The 17,884-nt window shown below is 45.1% G+C and overlaps 4 protein-coding genes and 1 long non-coding RNA gene across 29 annotated transcripts in view; 3 read left to right on the top strand and 2 right to left on the bottom strand.

The window, feature by feature from the left end:
• Positions 1-3,862: 3,862 nt before the first annotated feature.
• On the bottom strand, positions 3,863-6,057 carry LOC118514164. The gene is made up of 2 exons (XR_004906583.1): positions 5,330-6,057; positions 3,863-5,248 (listed from the first exon to the last, which is right to left on the bottom strand). It is a non-coding gene; the product is annotated as an uncharacterized LOC118514164 (long non-coding RNA).
• Positions 6,058-6,198: 141 nt separating this feature from the next.
• LOC118514160 (diacylglycerol O-acyltransferase 1) lies at positions 6,199-12,480 on the top strand. Of its 24 annotated transcripts, none has more exons than XM_036060819.1 (9): positions 6,962-7,192; positions 9,212-9,423; positions 10,167-10,295; positions 10,362-10,453; positions 10,532-10,693; positions 10,924-11,073; positions 11,147-11,493; positions 11,565-11,731; positions 11,802-12,480. In XM_036060819.1, the coding sequence occupies exons 2-9, from the start codon at positions 9,296-9,298 to the stop codon at positions 12,121-12,123; spliced, it is 1,497 nt and encodes a 498-aa protein (XP_035916712.1). In that variant the 5' UTR covers positions 6,962-7,192; positions 9,212-9,295; the 3' UTR covers positions 12,124-12,480. The 24 variants fall into 24 exon arrangements, with proteins under 24 accessions (XP_035916695.1, XP_035916712.1, XP_035916715.1 ...); XM_036060822.1 differs by having other exon boundaries at positions 7,024-7,264; positions 11,802-12,388; XM_036060820.1 differs by having other exon boundaries at positions 7,187-7,364; positions 11,802-12,388.
• Positions 12,360-14,874, bottom strand: LOC118514159 (aspartate--tRNA ligase, mitochondrial). Of its 2 annotated transcripts, none has more exons than XM_036060799.1 (4): positions 14,603-14,874; positions 13,884-14,543; positions 13,141-13,815; positions 12,360-13,074 (listed from the first exon to the last, which is right to left on the bottom strand). In XM_036060799.1, exons 1-4 carry the CDS (start codon positions 14,735-14,737, stop codon positions 12,496-12,498), a joined length of 2,049 nt encoding a protein of 682 aa, XP_035916692.1. In that variant the 5' UTR covers positions 14,738-14,874; the 3' UTR covers positions 12,360-12,495. The 2 variants fall into 2 exon arrangements, with proteins under 2 accessions (XP_035916692.1, XP_035916691.1); XM_036060798.1 differs by having other exon boundaries at positions 12,384-13,074; positions 13,971-14,543; positions 14,603-14,865.
• An 11-nt stretch (positions 14,875-14,885) lies between these two features.
• On the top strand, positions 14,886-16,101 carry LOC118514162 (endonuclease G, mitochondrial). The gene is made up of 2 exons (XM_036060826.1): positions 14,886-15,599; positions 15,665-16,101. The coding sequence occupies exons 1-2, from the start codon at positions 15,033-15,035 to the stop codon at positions 16,052-16,054; spliced, it is 957 nt and encodes a 318-aa protein (XP_035916719.1). The 5' UTR covers positions 14,886-15,032; the 3' UTR covers positions 16,055-16,101.
• A 102-nt stretch (positions 16,102-16,203) lies between these two features.
• Positions 16,204-17,884, top strand: part of LOC118514156 (rab3 GTPase-activating protein catalytic subunit) — a 106,885-nt gene continuing 105,204 nt past the window's right edge. Inside the window, exon 1 of the mRNA XM_036060772.1 lies at positions 16,204-17,872. Within this exon, the coding sequence (XP_035916665.1) occupies positions 16,389-17,872 (1,484 nt within the window). The 5' untranslated portion in view covers positions 16,204-16,388. The remainder of the gene's footprint in view (positions 17,873-17,884) is intronic.

Below are 17,884 nucleotides of genomic sequence, written 5' to 3'. Positions count from 1 at the left end.
ACAGGCGCAAAGCTGCGTAATGCCTCGGTTACTCGTGAACAGGAAACGGGAACTCTGTTTTTAAACAGCCACACGAAACAGCCAGTCTGATTTCCACAGAGAAGGGAAAACGCGGGAGGAGAGCGTCATTTCAAAAAGCTTAGCGAGGGGAGAGGCTAGGCTAGGGAAAACGTAAAAGAATAATAATAATGTACAGGATTCAAACACTTTGCTACACGCACAAAGCTGTGCAATGCCTCGGTAACTCGAGAACAGGAAACGGGAACTCTGTTTTTAAACAGCCATAGGAAACAGCCAGGATGATTTCCACAGAGAAGGGAATACGCGGGAGGAGAGCGACATTTCAAAAAGCTTAGTGAGGGGAGAGGCTAGGCTAGGGAAAACGTAAAAGAATAATAATAATATACAGGATTCAAACATCTTTCTACAGGTGCAAAGCTGCGTAATGCCTCGGTAACTCGAGATCAGGGAGCGAGAACCCTTTTTAAACAGCCACAGGAAACAGCCAGTCTGATTTCCACAGATAAGGGAAAACGCGGGAGGAGAGCGACATTTCTAAAAGCTTAGTGAGGGGAGAGGCTAGGCTAGGGAAAACGTAAAAGAATAATAATAATGTACAGGATTCAAACACTTTGCTACAGGCGCAAAGCTGCGTAATGCCTCGGTAACTCGAGATCAGGGAATGAGAACCCTTTTTAAACAGCCACAGGAAACAGCCAGGCTGATTTCCACAGAGAAGGGATAACGCGGGAGGAGAGCGACATTGCAAAAAGCTTAGTGAGGGGAGAGGCTAGGCTAGGGAAGGTTGGCAGCGGGAGAGCACGAATGCATGGATACTATCCGGTATGCCTGTTGATAGGGGGGAATGGAAAGGAATTAAGAATAATAATAATGTGACATGTAACGTTTTCTGCTTGCTGCGATGGTACGGCATAGATGGCGAAGAATCAGCAATGGCGTACGGCAACGATGGCGAAGAATTAGCGATGGAGTACGGCAACGATGGCGACTAATCTGCGATGGCGTTGCTCCACGCGGTGTCGGCTCGTGTTGCGGGTGCGATGGCTTCGACGCAATTTCCCTGTTGCAATCCTAGTCTTGATTTTTCGTGATTCGTTTCGCCTGGGTACCTATCCTGCTAGCTGGAAAGCCTCGTGGTTGGTTCCAGTGCTTAAAAAAGAAGACAAATCCAATGCCTGCAATCACCGCTGCATCACATCGCGATGCGCCCCCGAACTTGTTGTGTATAATGCTATTCTCGTTGCTGCCTCGAATTACCTCAGCACTACTCAACACGAATTTGTCCCCAAGCACTCAACCACAATCACAAAATTGGTTGAATTTGTCAGCCTTTGCTACAGGACCATCGACTCCGGCTTCCAGGTGGACGCTGTATATACGACCATCAAAGCTGCCTTTGATAGTGTCCCGCATTCCTTGCTGCTCGCTAAGCTCCAGGCGTTGGATACACCCGTTTAATTGCTGACTTGAAGCCGTTCACATCTCGCAGACCGATCATACCGCGTGAAAATGGGACCCCACATGTCGCGTCGTATTCCTGCTTCTTCAGGGGTGGTGTCTCAAGGGAGCCCTGGGCCTCTGGTGTTCGATTACACTTTAAACAGTTGATAATTCTGGTGGCGTACGAAAAAGCTGAAGAAAAATGCTGCAACACGGTGGCACGCTGTCAAAAATAAGTGTACTTTCCTTTTTTCAGGTCATTTTCTGGATATTGATTCATGCTGGTTTAAGACAGGCATGCAGAAATTGTTTACTGTTTTGTTTTACGTGGAGTGTAAAAAAGCAAAATATAACTACTGCGAAATACAGCGAAATTGCAATGCTCAGAGATTTTTTGTTGCGTTACTTTTGAACTACTGGATCGACTCCCCAATACTATTCTCTGGCAGTGGTGGGTCAAGATATTTGGAGGCCCCTATAATAGTGATGTTAGAAGGAAACAACAGGATTTCCCTCACCAATGAGGCCCCCGTGGCCGACGAGGCCCTGAGCGGCCGCTCCTTCCACTCCTATGTTGATCCGCCTCTGCTCTCTGGGCTCAATTTATACGTCCCAACCAGGACGCTTCGCCCTAGGTCGCTGCTCGACATAGAGGATCGCCCAACCCGTTTCGGCATCTTTGATCCCTATCTCCGTATGTGCCGTGAAACCACCGTATTAGTAATCGTCACCAACCGGGCATGCCATGCGATGCGCCTTTAAACTGTATTCGAATCGTTCGTCATTCTTACTGTTAAGTGTTTTATCAATTAGGCTTCAATGTTCTTCGCGTTCCCTGCGTGGCCCGTTGATTTATTGAACGATAAAAAATAAACCTGCGGATGTCTCAGAGGCAAAAAATAAAACTTAAAATGACACAGCCTCCCTTAGAGCAAAAATCCGCGAGCTACGCGAAGCAATTAAAAAGCTTACGATCAAGGAAGGAAGGAGAAGTCCATCATGATCGAAAAATTCTCGATTCAGAACATTTTCTGGGTCGGGACATCGAATTCACGGCCTCGTCAGTGCTGGTATCATTTCCGCTTTGAAAAAGATGTCTAAAAATTAACTGAATCGTGTACATTCTATTCTATACGGACAGTAAAAAAAAACTAACAAACTTGCGGGAAATAGCCAACTTCCCGCGAGATTATATTAACTTCTCGCCACGTTTTTTCGTTGAGGACGAATCATCTAAGTTAACATTTCTTGTCGACACGGAACCGGGCGTGTTGCTAATTTCGCCCACAATGGTAGGGAGAGCGGTCCATAAAACTGATGAAATGCTCACTGCAGCCAACGGCAGTGCCATAGCAACTTATGGCAAAATGCTGCAGAGAGTTCGCCTAGGATTACAACGCGTTTTTAATCATATTTTATGGTAGCGGCCATCAATCGCCCTGTATAGTCCTTTTTCCGTAACGATTTTTTCTATTAGACCTTAAGCGACGTCGGGTAGTACATTCGTCTACTCATAGTCATATAAGCACAGAAGAAAAAATATTGAAGGAATTTCCCAGTTTACTTGAACCTCCAAATTACAACGACGCAGTTCGCTATTAGGTACAATATCATGTCTAAACTAAGGGAACACCTTTCGCGAGGCCTCGGCGTCTCGGTCCAATCAAGCAGAAAATTGCACAGGCAAAGTTTCATCAAATGTTGGAACTAGGAATATGTCGAGTGTCATTTCACCTGTTTCGTCACCCTTGCATATGGTGCTCAAAACAGGCGACTCAATATCATCACTACATCGGATCGTTATCCGATACCTCATGTACAGGACTTCACAATGAACCTAAATGGGTGCAAATTGTTTTCAAGATATCGTCAGCGCAAACCACATTACCCCCGTGACTGAATAGGATATCTATAAAACGGCCAAATCCACACCGTTCGGATCGTTTGAGTTCGTTCGCATGACATTCGTGCTGAGAAATGATGGACAGACATTCTAATTTGACACTATTTAGTGATTTTGATCAAGGTATATCGATATAAGAGGTAGAGTTGTTTAGAGCAAATTGACATTTCTCGACCTGACATAACAGTTCTGTGGTCATCAAGGGGAAGGGTATTGAGAAGAGTGATGGCAGCGTCGGAGGAGGCGCCGGTGGTGGTATCGCTTGCGATTTTTTGACGAAAAATGCAACCAAATATCGTCAATCGTCTGTGGGACAACACTTAATATGCGAAGATGACCCATAAATTAGCGAAATTGCTCAAAGGACTGAGAATCGAGGCTGTTTGTTCATGTTGGTAGCCCCATACCATATGTTTTTGTAAACAAACTCTGACATAACTCGACTAAAATGTCGCCCTGTCAAATCGATAAAAATCCACCTTCTAAATACATACACCTTGATTTTGATTTCGTTTTTATTTACATAGACGTTATTTTAATAGCCAGCCCGTCAAAAGAACAACATCTGGAACACCTTCGAACAGTGGAACGCGAGGCGATAGCGGAACCGGTCCTCACACAGCATAACCGGGGTATCGAGGCACAGCGACGTAAGCGCTCTACATTTTATTCACTTGAACACAATAAAAAAAACTCTTTAGAAAATGTATAATAGCATTCACGGTGTCACGGTATTGTTTTCGTTTACCACATGGTTTTTCTTTGATGACAGCTCAAACCAAGCTTGGCACGAATAATTGAACAGGAAGACAGCTCGGCTGTACACACAGCTTAGTTCAGTACTTCACATTCTTAATGTGAATGGTTCGGCAGGTTTCACGATAAAACAAAAAAGCGCTTAAGAAATTGGAGTTTTTGAGCAATAAAATTATTTGAAAAATAATTGATGACTCATTGAGGTTAAAAAAATCCGATAAACAATTTACTTTTCGTTTTAATGGATTCCGAAAATAGGCACAAAGTACATGTGAATGTATGGAATTCAATAGGGAAAGAAATGAAATATGTTGAATAAACCTATTCATTTCTATAATGCCTATAAACTGTTTGTATTCGGTAGGAACAGCCTGATCGAATTGCTTGCTTTATAAACTTTATATAGCGAACAATAAAAAATGTTTTATTTGTTTATTTATTAAGAATGTCCTGATCGTGTTGCCACCGGTGCGCAGATACTCGTACTTGATCGACAGTTGGAACGCCTTACCGAGCAGATACGTATCGAGGTACAGCAGCGTTAGCGTTTTCCATTTTATGCACTACACTACAATAGAAAACGCACCAAAAAATATCGCGCGATGTCTGCTCATACATACCTGAAACACTGCTGCTACGTCGGAAGAATGTTTTGCCACATCGAGCTGCAGTTTCCAGCTGTTGATGGTGTATAATGGCATTGCTCATCATAAACCTCTGCCCGGTCGACATCACTTTGCATTTCCTCATTAGCGAGAACAAAGGTTTCGTCAAAAAGATTTTCGCATCTAGCGGTCCGTTACGGTGTACGAGCATCGATGCTACATCGACGCGATGGTCTTCACACTGGCGGTGGCGAACAAGGTGTTGTAGGACAGTGCCAACATCCGACAGATCGATGTTCCGTCGTTCAGCGGTGCGTTCGGTACTCTGCCGAAGAACTTCCCAACCCCAGCCGTCACGGTGAACGAGGATGTTTCGGTACCGGTGCCGGCGGAAGAGGCGCACCCGGTGGAAGATCTCGATTCGTCTGCCTGTCGTGAGCTTCTGTCCAACGCTCAGAGCTAGCTGTCCTCCCCAATATTTTCCATCCCAACACACACTGCTATGGTTCTGGTACGAGGACACCTTCAATAAATGGCAAGGAATGGATTTTTACTCACTTTCGAGGAATCAACAGATTTTGTTTCTCATTAGGCCCAGTCTTACCCGTGGAACATGAAGTCAAGACCAGATGGATAGTTGGACGCCGGGAATCGGATGCACTGTAGTATGCGTTCTAGCGTTTATAGTAATCTATATCAAATTACTGAAAAACAGGGTTGTTTCTTACGAACGGTAAACGCTGCGATGCCGATTAGCCTTTGCTGGTAGGAATAGTGATTAGGCTAGGTATTACGAAAGAAAATTATCTATTATATATTCCGGAACAAGCCGCGAAGACGGCGGATGATGCTTGTATTATTTATTTATTGAGTATTACGGCCCGATGCCGTATTGTCACCACCGCATGTGGTGACTGTGAATTATATTCACGCAAAAAAAAAACAATTAACAAAATTAACTAGGCATTTCCTCCTAGTTATTTGCCATATCCCGGGCATGCTCGGTTGTGCAGGGAAGATGGGTGGTTGCTGTCCATTCTTATTGTATGGGTGTGTGTGTGTTGTAGGTTTTTTGGTCCGGTTCTATTGCTGTGGCTATGGCTTCGATGGGGGTTGGTTCGCTGATGCTTGTATGCCAGCGGTAGAATTAGCATGCAGCGTCGGTGTGCAACAATTTGCCGTACGGAAGATTTAACATTGAAGGTAAATTTGGCTTCGTCAACCAATTTGAAGGCGTTCGAAACTGTATACGTAGTAGACTTCCAGATTTACCGGCTGTTTATCAGCTGATTGCTTTAATGAGCGCAGTGTACGAAGCGTCTTCAGAGAATTCGGCTGACAGTCTACAATAGTAATGGATTTTTTTTCAAAAGATGGCAGCTAAGAATAAGGAGCAATCGATAAGAATTTCTATATCGTTTCCGGAAACAAACTGCAATATTCATCTCCTGAGATCCTGATCCTTAACACCTTCTACGCTCCTTTTTGATGTAAGTAACATTATTTACACATGCATCTATTATAATTAATCATATTCATCTTCTTGCAATAGTAAATAAACTCATAAATAACGGCCAGTTTGAACAATTTAACCTCATATGCCGTCTCAATCGATCCGCGAACATGAGCCATTGCCTGTCTCGAGTGCTGTAATTACCATGGGCATAAAGCAACTAGTAGTGAAGGTCTAAGTTGCATACAGCGTGTGAATGCTAGATTCTTGTACTCGTGAATGTATTGGTGCAATGAGGATATATCCGATTAACAACAAAAGCTCCTTCGCTGGCTTTGGTACCTGAAATTTTGCTAATGGAAAACGCCTCACGAAACACACCAGATGGGAGGTTAGTTTACAGTGAGGGACGTGATTATAAAATTGAAAACATTTTTCTCAATATACGGAGATAATAAGCTGATGATCGTTAAACATGACTCCTACAGCTGACCGTTGTAAAGACTGATATGAATCGTCTAAACTGGTTGTTGACCGCCTATTCAAACAGCCCGCACTGTAACAGTAAATTACACTACCAATGACGAAGATCCACATCCGATCAGGTGCAGTAAGAATTGGTCAATAAATGTCTTAAACGAGGAAGTAACACTCTAAACATGATCAACTATTTTACAACAACACAAGTACAATCATTCGAAGGAAGTCTTTCGAGCTTCGATCTTTGCTCTATATTTAGAGGGACCGCATGTGCGCACACCCAACAGCTAAGCATAGTGCCCCATAGTGCGACTTCCTACCATAACGAGCACTCGATTCGATGTCACGCTCTACGCTACTTCACCAGTCCGGTTGCACAAGGCGCGTTGCGATGAACGCCTGCCTAGTAGCGATAATAATGTGCACCACCACCGATCGGTTCAAATTTAATCAGTAAAAGCAGGCAGCCCATATACATACAGACTGTGCGTTCGTAGAAACTGTTGTACCGTGGTTCCCCTGGTGTGCGTGTTTGTGAGTATGAACGCGCTTTTGGGAGATTAGATCTAATTGTCCGGGGAAGCAAGCTGCTCGATATTTTACGTCGTACGTCGTTGAATTTGGTTTTGCGTTGCGTTGGTTGCCTCTATCACTGATAAAGTTTAGAGTTGCGCGAGATCAAGTAGCATCGGCTTCGCTTGCTTAGGTAGCGTGTGTGTAGGGGCTCTAATGGTCCTTGTTCACGAACAGCTGATAAGAATGCGCGTCGGACTTTTTACACCAACGGCCAACGGCTGAGATCGATTCTCGGCCGTGTCACAATGTTGCACTACTGGATGCAGTACGATGGTGTACAAGGGTGTAAAGAGTCGTCAACAAACATTACGACTTAGTGAGATAATTGGCTCACCAGCATTGCACGTGTTTTCTTTCACCGTTTGGGAGGAACCAAAAAAGTATCTCCAAACTCGAAATTAGGAGAACGAAGAGACAAAATGACGGGAACAAGCGCAAAGCAAGTGGTCATAAAATGCATCGTGTGCCTTACGTAATTAGTGCAAAGGAAACATGTGTGTTCACTCACCGTCCAGAGCACTTGTTCGCTTTATTAGCTTCATTTAGTGACGTTTGGTGCCGTAAGAACGGCGGTTGAGTTAAAAAGGGTCAATAACATTTTTGCTTCCTTGATGGCGGTTCTCGCAAATAGTTAGTGAAAAAGTGCGTCCACAATACGATTATTTGTTTGTGTACAGAGATCGCAAAACGGATGAGAAGGGACATCGAAACAAACCTACCAAAAAACCTGTTTTTGATCTTCTTGTGACTAAGTGTGCTTAACCTTGGTTGTTATGGACGACTGGCCGGTGTGTGCATTCAATTGATATGCGGCGAAGTGTCCAGGTGGTAGACAGCCGGCCTGCCACAAAAGCGTAATTAATGAGTGCAACCGGCACATCGGGGATATTAAATGTGTACTGTTCTGCTCATAAGTAACATCAAGGTCGATCGGTCATTCGTTTCGTATCAAAAGCTCGTCACGTATACAACAACAAAGTCGTAGCATCACAAGTATTCTAAGCTTGTATATTCTAGAGTGCCAGATTCCGTGGGGGGAAAAATTGATTTTTTTATTTTAATTGGACGGCAAACAATTGAATTATGAGATTAAGATTATGGATCGCACAGGATAAGTAATTGGCGGTTAAATAACGCGTACGCTCGTTGCTGCATCATTAGCACTGTATTTGTTGCATGTTTCCAACACCACCGGTGCCGGGTGTAACTGTAGTAGCGTGGGGGTCAAGTTCATCATGGTCAAGTTCATCACACGTGAATGACGCACCTCCGTGTTAGAAGAAAAAATCCAATTCAAATAAAACCGTCCCATTTCCTAATAGAATGTAAATGCGTTACCCCCGTGTAATGTATAAAGCACGCTTTTATAGGTCAATAGCCTTGGTCTAGTTCGTGTTGCGGGGAGCAGTTGTTTCCATAGACGGAGATAGGAACCTGCAGGATGCTCCATTTTTTTGTCAGGTTATATTTGCATTGCTTTTTAACAATCTCGGTGACCCCATTTCTTGCCGGCATTTTCCGATGGGGTGCATCATCCCTCGCAGACGTGTTTGGATTGCTTATCGCCGTGAGTCGTCCGTGGGATAGCGTTGTTGAGGCACTTGCTGTATAATGACACCATCAAATGGCGATAGGATGGGGTTTGGAACTTTATTCTGCAACACCAATGCAAACAGATTAATGTAAAATTCTAGAGAGAATTGATTAACTTTGGATATACATTAAACATGATAAGCGAACCACAACTCAGTTTTAAAGTCAGCATGATTGGAGGAAAAACGCTCTTTCCATCATCAACTAATCCTTCGATATCAATGACCAAAATCCTCAGGCTTCCGATACACATAGCACTGCTGTAAATTGAAATAGGTCCCCCTACGATAAGAAGCACGCTCTAAACGCCCAAATTCTTAAAGACCCTTTCTTATCATCCAGTGTAGTTAACAGTGGCACTCTTTTATTTTCCTTCTCCCGCAGAGTAACCCGTTCGGTACACCAGTGTGCAGTTCAAAAGTCGTCTAACAACCAAAGAGAGACAACAGCAATCAACCCACCCAAATCATGTCGGGCGAAACACATGCTGCAACAGAGGAAAACAAGCTTCGGTACCGACGCACGCAAAGTGTTACCCGTGCGGAAGAGATCACCAAAAAGGAGTCGGAGCAGCGAAAATCACAACCGGACAAACCGTGAGTAATTGCTTGCCATGAGTTAGAAAACTTTGAAGAAGATATCGTTACCCCATTTCTGAGCGACATAAACGATTCTGCGGAAAATGGCAGAATGTTAATAATATCTTCTTCTTTGACTCAACGTCATAGGTCTTCTTATTCTTCTTCTTCTTTGGCCTAACAACCTCTTAGGTCATCGTAGTTGGATAGTCAAGTCCCACTAGTCCTGCCGTATGAAAACCGGCGCCGTTGTCGCTTCCTCAATCGGGCCGCTTATTGTAATAGTTTGGACTATGTCATTAACTACCGTCTCTGAATTGAGAGTGCAGTCTCATGTTGGCCTTGCTTCGGATGGCCCATTCTGTAATTTCGGGTTCAGATTTGGGTCAGAACGATCGCTCAAACTGGGTCAAGGAAGTTATCAGCAATTGCAGAATGGGTTGCGTGATCATGCATGCAACGAGGAACTGAGCACTGACTCTGGGTCCGATCGATTGATAGACACCTGCCAAATGACCGAGGGTTTCATTACACAACTGCAACACGCAAACTGCAGTTTGATTAATCTGTCCGCCAATTAATTACAGCTTTAAAAGATGGCAATTGCCAAGAACTAACCGTTTCCAGGAAAGCATAACCACCAGCAGTTAAATGTTTCACACAAAACGGAACATGCTCTCCGCCAGCTAATGGTCCATTGTCCCCCACGTCTAGAGGTTTCGCCAAATTTTAGACAGTTTTTTTTCCTTCTTTCTCGACAGATGCCATCGACCACGGGATTCGCTGTTCTCCTGGAGCTCTGGTTTCGACAACTTCACCGGTCTAGTCAATTGGGGTTTTCTGTTGCTCACGATGGGAGGCGTTCGGTTGGTGCTAGAGAACTTTATAAAGTACGTACTGGCGCAAATGCCACCAGATTATGTTCACTTTCTAACCGTTGTGTTCGATCTCGTCAGATACGGTATTCGCGTTGATCCGGTGCAATGGTTTACAGTCCTTACTGGGAAGGGTGAAGGTGAAGGTTATCCGTCGCTGCTGCTTTTAAGCTGTAAGTATTGGATTTGTAAAGATTGGGTTTGTTTTGTGGACAATTTCGCATAATGTGCATCTTCTAACACTCCCACAGACTCGCTGGTGCCAGTTATGATCTGCCTGATGATGGAACGATCTCTCGCGAGCGACATCATTCCCGAAAGTGCCGGAATGACGGTACACATCATCAACATCATAGTGCTGGTGCTGATCCCGATGGTTGTGATACACGTGAAAGGACACATATTTAGCTTAGGTAAGTATGCAACAAATGAACGGTTCTGCGGCCGGTAAAAATGGCCTTTTAATTGCTGTGTGTATAACAACTACATACAGCGCCCGCTGTGCGACCTGTAGGCGTGTAGCCCTTGAACTTGAAGCTCGAGGGAGACTAGCTATAATTAGTGGAGGGTAGCATTGGGCCCGTGACACACAATTCCTCTATCTTTATCAACACTGTTTGTATCTCTCTCATTTTGTCCACAGTGGGAGCTATGACGGTATGTTTCATCTATTGCATACTGTTCCTCAAGCTTTGGAGTTACGTGCAGGTGAATTTGTGGTGTCGCTCGGAAAAGAAACAGCACAGACACAGTCGTTCCGGTCGGCGGCAAAGCATAACGATAGCTCAGTTGCGTAAGTATCCCATTGACAGAGAATATCGTTTAGTAGTTTCCGTGAATTGACCTTTTGGCTACTTCACCATCAGAGAATGGACGAGATCAGGAAGCCGAACGAACGGCAAACGGCAACTCGACCAGTAACTATACAGATAAGGACAAAGTGCCGGCTCTAGTACACTATCCGGACAATCTGCATCCGCTCGATCTGCTCTATTTCCTGCTCGCGCCCACCCTCTGCTACGAGCTCAACTTTCCCAAGACGAACCGGATCCGGAAGCGGTTCCTGATTAAGCGCATGCTCGAGGTTGTGATTGGTGTACACATAGTGATGGGATTGTTCCAACAGTGGATGATCCCGTCGGTTCGGAACTCACTCGTACCGTTTTCCAACATGGACCTCACAAAGATGACCGAACGATTGCTAAAACTTGCCGTAAGCATTTGCCTACCATATTTTATGCGATCGACATGCATTCATTTAAATTCTTGTACACCGGCATGTAGATTCCAAACCATCTGATGTGGTTGTGCTTCTTCTACCTAACATTCCATTCCTTCCTGAACCTGATGGGCGAGCTATTACACTTTGCCGACCGTAACTTCTACAGTGACTGGTGGAACGCGAACAATATTGACACGTTCTGGCGGACCTGGAACATGCCGGTGCACAAGTCAGTATTAACATGCACTTGGTCCCTTTTGACAAGTTCTTACTAAACATGCCATAATGTCCCTATCTAGATGGTGCGTTCGCCATTTATACATACCGGTGGTGGAGCTGGGTTACTCCAAGGTGGCTGCTTCGGTGATCGTCTTCTTTTTCAGTGCCTTCTTCCACGAGTACCTCGTAAGCGTGCCGCTCAAAACGTTCAAGGTATGGGCCTTTACCGGTATGATGGCGCAGATTCCGCTCTCGTTCGTTGCTAAGTACATGGAGACGAACTACGGTCCTCGGTGGGGAAATATGCTCGTGTGGGCTTCGATAATCTTGGGTCAGCCGCTCGCGATCATGATGTACTATCACGACTTTGTCATCACCAACTACAACGACGTGCTGGTGTAGTACCAAAACGATATCCGCTCACTGTTGTCCTGCTAAAAAACGAAGGAACGCATTCCAAAACATCACCACCATCATCTTCAAGACTTTTTCTATTTTCCAATTACTTCTGCATGGGCGTGCACCTTTTTGTATCAATTTGTACATCGTTTTGGTAAAGCAAGTTTTTTGTTTTTGAACATTCATGTGTTTCTTTTGTCGGATTTTTATAATAAAAAATGAGTATTTTGTTCTTTCCGTCTTTTTGCGAATCGAGAACCGAATAATACTTCGGACATTTTTCTTTATTATAATGTTTCAACTATCAGCAATACAACCAGGCAGGCCGTCGTTGATGAATAAAAAAATGTGCCAACTATCGATTCATCTGGCTCATCATTCTACCACTCGGATGTGGTAGATTCGCTTCTCTTCCTCGCTAATAGGGACAGGTGCTTTAGAAAGTGGATCCCTACCGTCCAGGCTCTTTGGGAACGCAATAACCTCGCGAATGGATGCGGCATTGCACAGTAAAGCGACATAACGATCGAGTCCGATTGCAAAGCCACCATGTGGTGGTGCACCACTTTCCAGCGCCTCTAGGAGATGATTCAGATGGGAGTGCTCGATCTTTAGCACATCCTTGAGCACTGTTTGCTGTAGCTGGCGGTTGTGGATACGAATCGATCCTCCACCGATCTCAACACCATTCCACACGAGATCGTAAGCCAGCGAACGAATGCTATAAAAGCTATCATTGAGGTTTGGTGCGTTAAGTGCGGCTGCATCTTCCGGATGTGGTGCAGTGAATGGATGGTGTGTGCTTTCGATTTGGCCCGTTTCTTCATTCTCGCTAAACATAGGAAAATCTACCACCCAGAGAAAGTTGTGCGCGTGGGACTGGCGTTTCGGTACGAGATTACGCTCTTCCAAGGCTTCGTAGGCAGCCAAACGTATCCTGCCCATCATGTTTTGCTTTAAGAAAAAAGAAATGTTATTAAGGAATTAAAAATAGAAGAAATAATAATAAGGCAAACCTACCACATAAGTTTGCTTTCCCCAACCAAGAAGCAATAGATCGTCCGGTTGTAAGGTCAATCGCTTGGCCAATGTTTCGGCGGTTTCCTTTCCAAGCAAACGAACAATCGCTCCTGAGCTCCAGTCTGACGTAACTTTGCTTTGAGTAAATTTACAAAAACTGCTCTTTTTTGCTATTTCTTCCAAGGATTTCTTCAACGATGTCGGAAGGTTTCGGGCTTCATACGAACGGATTAGGATTCCGTACGCTCTAAATTGCTGCTGTTGTACTCCAGCTGGGGAAGTTAAGTGCGCTCCAAGCATCTCGCTGAAATTTAGCAGTTCGTATCCGAATCGTGTGTCGGGTTTATCGCTCCCAAACCGTTCCATCGCCTCAGCTAGCGTCATTCGAGGGAAAGGACCCTGAATAGGATTGTCAGCGTACGGCCAAGATTGCATTAGCACCTGTTCAACCAACTCGATAACATTTTCACGATCCGTGAAAGACAACTCAATATCAAGCTGTGTGAATTCGGGCTGTCGATCGGGTCGGGTCGATTCGTCGCGGTAGCAGCGTGCAATCTGAAAGTATCGATCTATTGCTCCAACCATAAGCATCTGCTTGAACTGTTGCGGACTTTGTACGAGTGAGTAAAAATGGCCTGGTTTCCGCGACGGCACGACAAACTCTTGTGCTCCCTGAAAAAAAGCAGTTCTACCGTAAGTTTTCCATAAATCCTATTCATGCTCCCGAACATAACACTCACTCCAGGCGTTCTTCGAAACAAGGTCGGTGTTTCGACCTCCACAAACCCGTACTTGTTGATCATACATTCACGCAACTTCATGATTACCTGCGATCGAAGGCGCAGATTGTGTTGCAGATCTCGATTTCGCAGATCGATGTACCGGTGCTCCAGGCGAAGATTTTCCTTCGCTCGATTATGATCCTTCACGTTGATTGGAAGTCGTTTTTTCGCTTCATTCAACACTTCTAAACCGCTCACAAGAATTTCAATCTCTCCCGTGGGCAAAGTTCCATTTGCTTGGCCTTTAGGACGTGGATGTACAGTTCCCGAGACGCACAGGATCGATTCGAATGCTAATCCATCCAAGTTGAATCGGTGGCACACATCCTCGGGAATGAGTGCTTGCACGGTTCCGTAACCATCGCGCAGTGTGAAGAATTTGTTCATACGGGAAAATTCCAGCCATCCACAAAGCGTTACTTGCTGTCCGACGTGTGTTAGCCGCAACTCACCACAGTTATGCGAACGTGTTGTGAATTTATTTATACTTGGGGTGAAAGACGAAGACGAGGAATCTTTCCGTTGTGACAAATGTGTTTTCAGTTCTTTAAGCTGATTTGTTGCCGTGGATGTGCTAAAGCCACATTTTTGCTTTTCATTTGCGACTATGCAATCAGCCTAAAAGGAAAATCATGTAATGTTCAACTGATAATTTTGTGTGATGATAAAATACTTGCCGTTCTCAGAGAACAAAGCTGATGCAACAATAGCTTATGGATAGGCTTTGTTTTGCGGAGAAAAGTAGCCGGGCGACACCCGAATGGCGAGTTCACTACAGCGTTAACGAATGGGTAAACTTTGTTTCTTAACATTTTTGATTCGGTTTATAAAACATTTAACTGCATTAATACAATTTGTGTAATTGCTGAATCTCTATGCGTAATAGAATGATGCACCACCTGCAGGGAATTTGTTGTTGCTGTGAGTTGCAGCTGATAATGACAGACTGACAGCATCGATTGACAGCCTCTATAATGTTGACATTCCTGCCCCTTCGCTGGTATGCGGTTTGTTTTGGTTTCGTTCTTTACGCGTAAATCATCTTCTATCCCATGCAAGCATTGCATGTGGTTCGTTCTGTGCAATAGTAAAATTAAGTTTTAGAAAATGACATCCAAAAATGTCATGTCTCGATTGTTCGTAGTGTCCTCTGTTGGTTTCGGTGGCTATCTAACGGGAACATATCTCGAACGACGGAAGTTGCTCTGGCGTACTGATTATGTAAACACCGGCAAGGTGGAAGAGCGGTTCTGCTCCAAACCAGGCCTGCCCATATTCGGAACCGTGTCGGCAGCAACTCCCATCCCTGCTGAAAGTCAATCATCGGCCCTGGTAAACGTGAGCCGTGTTGGTCAGATAATGAAGTACGGGTTTCCCGGTTTGGACAATGTACGATCATTCGACGATTACGTACTTTCATACGATAGAAGGACACGTGTCGCACATTGGGTATTTGAGCATCTAACACCTCAATCGGTAAAGCACAATGATGCCGTTGATCGAGCAAAAAGCGATTTCAAAGCGGATGAAAGTGTCCATCCGTTCTTCCGCTCTTTAAACACCGACTACAAAGGGTCTGGGTTTGATCGGGGTCATCTGGCTGCGGCGGGAAATCATCGGATGAAGCAAAAGCATTGCGATCAGACGTTCTTCTTGACAAACATGGCACCGCAGGTTAGAGAACAATTGTTAAAATTATATTGACTTGTCTCATATGTGAATCGTTGTTTCTATTTCAGGTCGGTGTAGGTTTCAATCGCGATAAATGGAACCATCTTGAGCGACACGTCAGAAAGCTAACGAAACAGTACCCAAATGTTTACTGCTGTACTGGACCATTGTATTTGCCACGAAGGGGAGACGATGGCAAGCTGTACGTGAAGTACCAAGTGATCGGATCAAACAACGTAGCCGTTCCGACACATTTCTATAAGATTGTTGTAATGGAAACGACCGATGGTCGGTTGGAGATGGAATCGTACGTACTGCCAAATCAAAAAATAGACGATGGGACACCGTTGTCCATGTTCCAGGTACCACCGGAGACGGTCGAACGAGCGGCCGGGTTGCTGTTCTTTGACAAGATTGCCAGAAACAAACTGGCGAAGATAAATGGGAAGAAAGTGTGAAAAACGGACAGCGAGAAAATAATAAAGCTGAACATGTGTAACATAAATTGTCTATTTAAATTCTTTGCTAACTTTGCATAACATTTGTAACCAAACAAAACAGTTGTTTTGTCGGTCCAAACACAGTAGCCCGAGATTGCACGCACACCACTGCTATCGTGCATTCGTTTGACAGTTGACAGATAGTTGTTTACATTTTCTGGTTTCAATTATTGTGCTGTGTGTTTTCCGTGACTTGCGATAAGTGAAAGTGATATTTCGTGTTGTGCATTTCCGCGTGTTTTCTCGCCCAAATTTTCCCTAAACGTGTTGTGTACCGCAATTCCATAGAAGCATGTCGGTAATAAACGAAGAGGTCGACGATAACGAGTTCTTCCAGCAAGACTTCACTACTGCCTCCGACTGGGAGCTATTCAACGCTCGGCTGGAGGAAATATTCCATGAATGGAAGCTCTCGTTCGGAAAAAGCACGTTCCGGAAGCTAGGACTGCACGAGCTAGCGAACTGCACCTGGAATGTGGCACGCGAAACGATCAAATTTGCGGATGTAGAGCTGCAGGTTGTACATTACCGTGCGGTGCTTGAACCTGAACTGGAAGGTATAGAACCAACGGAACCTGCGACCGGATGTCAAACGTTTGTGGATTTGATGTCGATCGAGAATGATTACTGCATGGCGTATGGTGGGCAGCGATCAGCGGATGCTAATGTTGATGAGCGGAAATTGCATCCGCTTGCGCAGTGGTACGGATTGCGCGAGTTTGTGATCGTTAGTCCGTTGAAGAAATCGATCTCTAACGAAAGTCAGATCCGCATCCTGATGAGCTCGGTGCATATTGCGGTTGCGGAAAGTAGTTGCGATGTGCCTGTGTTTGTGCAGGCCATGGACAAGGTGCAGCACGTGTATCTGGGCGTCTGTGAGTCGGGATCGGTGCGGATGTTGTTCGATATTGTTCATCTGCACCTAACGCCACCAACCTGCAAGTATCTGTCCGGGCTGTTAGAGGTATTTAAAGGGAAGATTGGAGTAACTTACTTGGATTGTGTCGTAGTTTCGGTTCGCTTTACGTACCAACTTACACGCTTTCTTTCCGGAAGCTATATCAGTGACAAGAGTGTCCCCTTTACTGAGAACTGGCCCACCAGCATCGTTTCGCTTCCATTCGGCGTAACAATCGATCCGGTTGCTGAGTTAACCGTCCACTGCACTTGGCCCCAGGTAGCAGACAACGTCGTGGTCGACTCACAAACTTATTCCGACTTTGATCCTCTAACAGCACCGTTTTGGAGTCTTCGGGCACACTTCGAAGACACACCTGTGTGCTATCTGACCGACTGTCTGCAGGAGTACCTGCAAATTTCCGACTCTCAGCGTGCCCTTACCGAATACTTCAGCGAACTCGCGTTCTCCACAAACATGCCTCCGATCGCGGGTGCTAATCCGCTCGATATACTTACGGAATCCAAAATCCCACAACTTTCTTCCGTTCTCCCTGCGCGCATTGGTACCCCAAATACGTCACCCACTAAGCTCGAGGGCCCAATAAACGAAGAGCTATTGAAGGATATGCTTTACTATCTGTTTCCGGACGCACAGAAGGAACCCCGGTGGCCATACGCACCCCCCGTGTCCAGTCCGGCCGAGTTCGATCCGATGCGCATTAAATCGGCAAATCCGGACTCGTTGGTGCATCGGTTGGCGACATTGCTGGCGTTGTGCAATGCGAGCTTCGGTGGAAAACGCGCGGTTGCCCAGCTGTGGGCCGAATTTGCACAGGAGATGCGGTATCGCGTGGAACGCTGCATTCAAATACCGGGGTGAGCAAGTGT

This window comes from Anopheles stephensi, chromosome 3 (genome assembly GCF_013141755.1).
Source record: "Anopheles stephensi strain Indian chromosome 3, UCI_ANSTEP_V1.0, whole genome shotgun sequence".
Taxonomy (NCBI): domain Eukaryota; kingdom Metazoa; phylum Arthropoda; class Insecta; order Diptera; family Culicidae; genus Anopheles; species Anopheles stephensi.
This window is presented reverse-complemented; position numbering and strand designations above follow the sequence as displayed.

Excerpts from the sequence above, each read along its gene's own strand:
- LOC118514160 (XM_036060802.1), top strand. The coding sequence starts at position 9,296 with ATGTCGGGCGAAACACATGCTGCAACAGAGGAAAACAAGCTTCGGTAC. Across the intron at positions 10,454-10,531 it reads GTCGCTGCTGCTTTTAAGCT|ACTCGCTGGTGCCAGTTATG; the intron begins GTAAGTATTGGA and ends ACACTCCCACAG. Across the intron at positions 11,074-11,146 it reads CATAACGATAGCTCAGTTGC|AGAATGGACGAGATCAGGAA; the intron begins GTAAGTATCCCA and ends CTTCACCATCAG.
- LOC118514159 (XM_036060799.1), bottom strand. The coding sequence starts at position 14,737 with ATGTTAAGAAACAAAGTTTACCCATTCGTTAACGCTGTAGTGAACTCG. Across the intron at positions 13,816-13,883 it reads TGTTTCGAAGAACGCCTGGA|GGAGCACAAGAGTTTGTCGT; the intron begins GTGAGTGTTATG and ends GCTTTTTTTCAG. Across the intron at positions 13,075-13,140 it reads GGGGAAAGCAAACTTATGTG|CAAAACATGATGGGCAGGAT; the intron begins GTAGGTTTGCCT and ends TTTTTCTTAAAG.
- LOC118514162 (XM_036060826.1), top strand. The coding sequence starts at position 15,033 with ATGACATCCAAAAATGTCATGTCTCGATTGTTCGTAGTGTCCTCTGTT. Across the intron at positions 15,600-15,664 it reads TGACAAACATGGCACCGCAG|GTCGGTGTAGGTTTCAATCG; the intron begins GTTAGAGAACAA and ends TTTCTATTTCAG.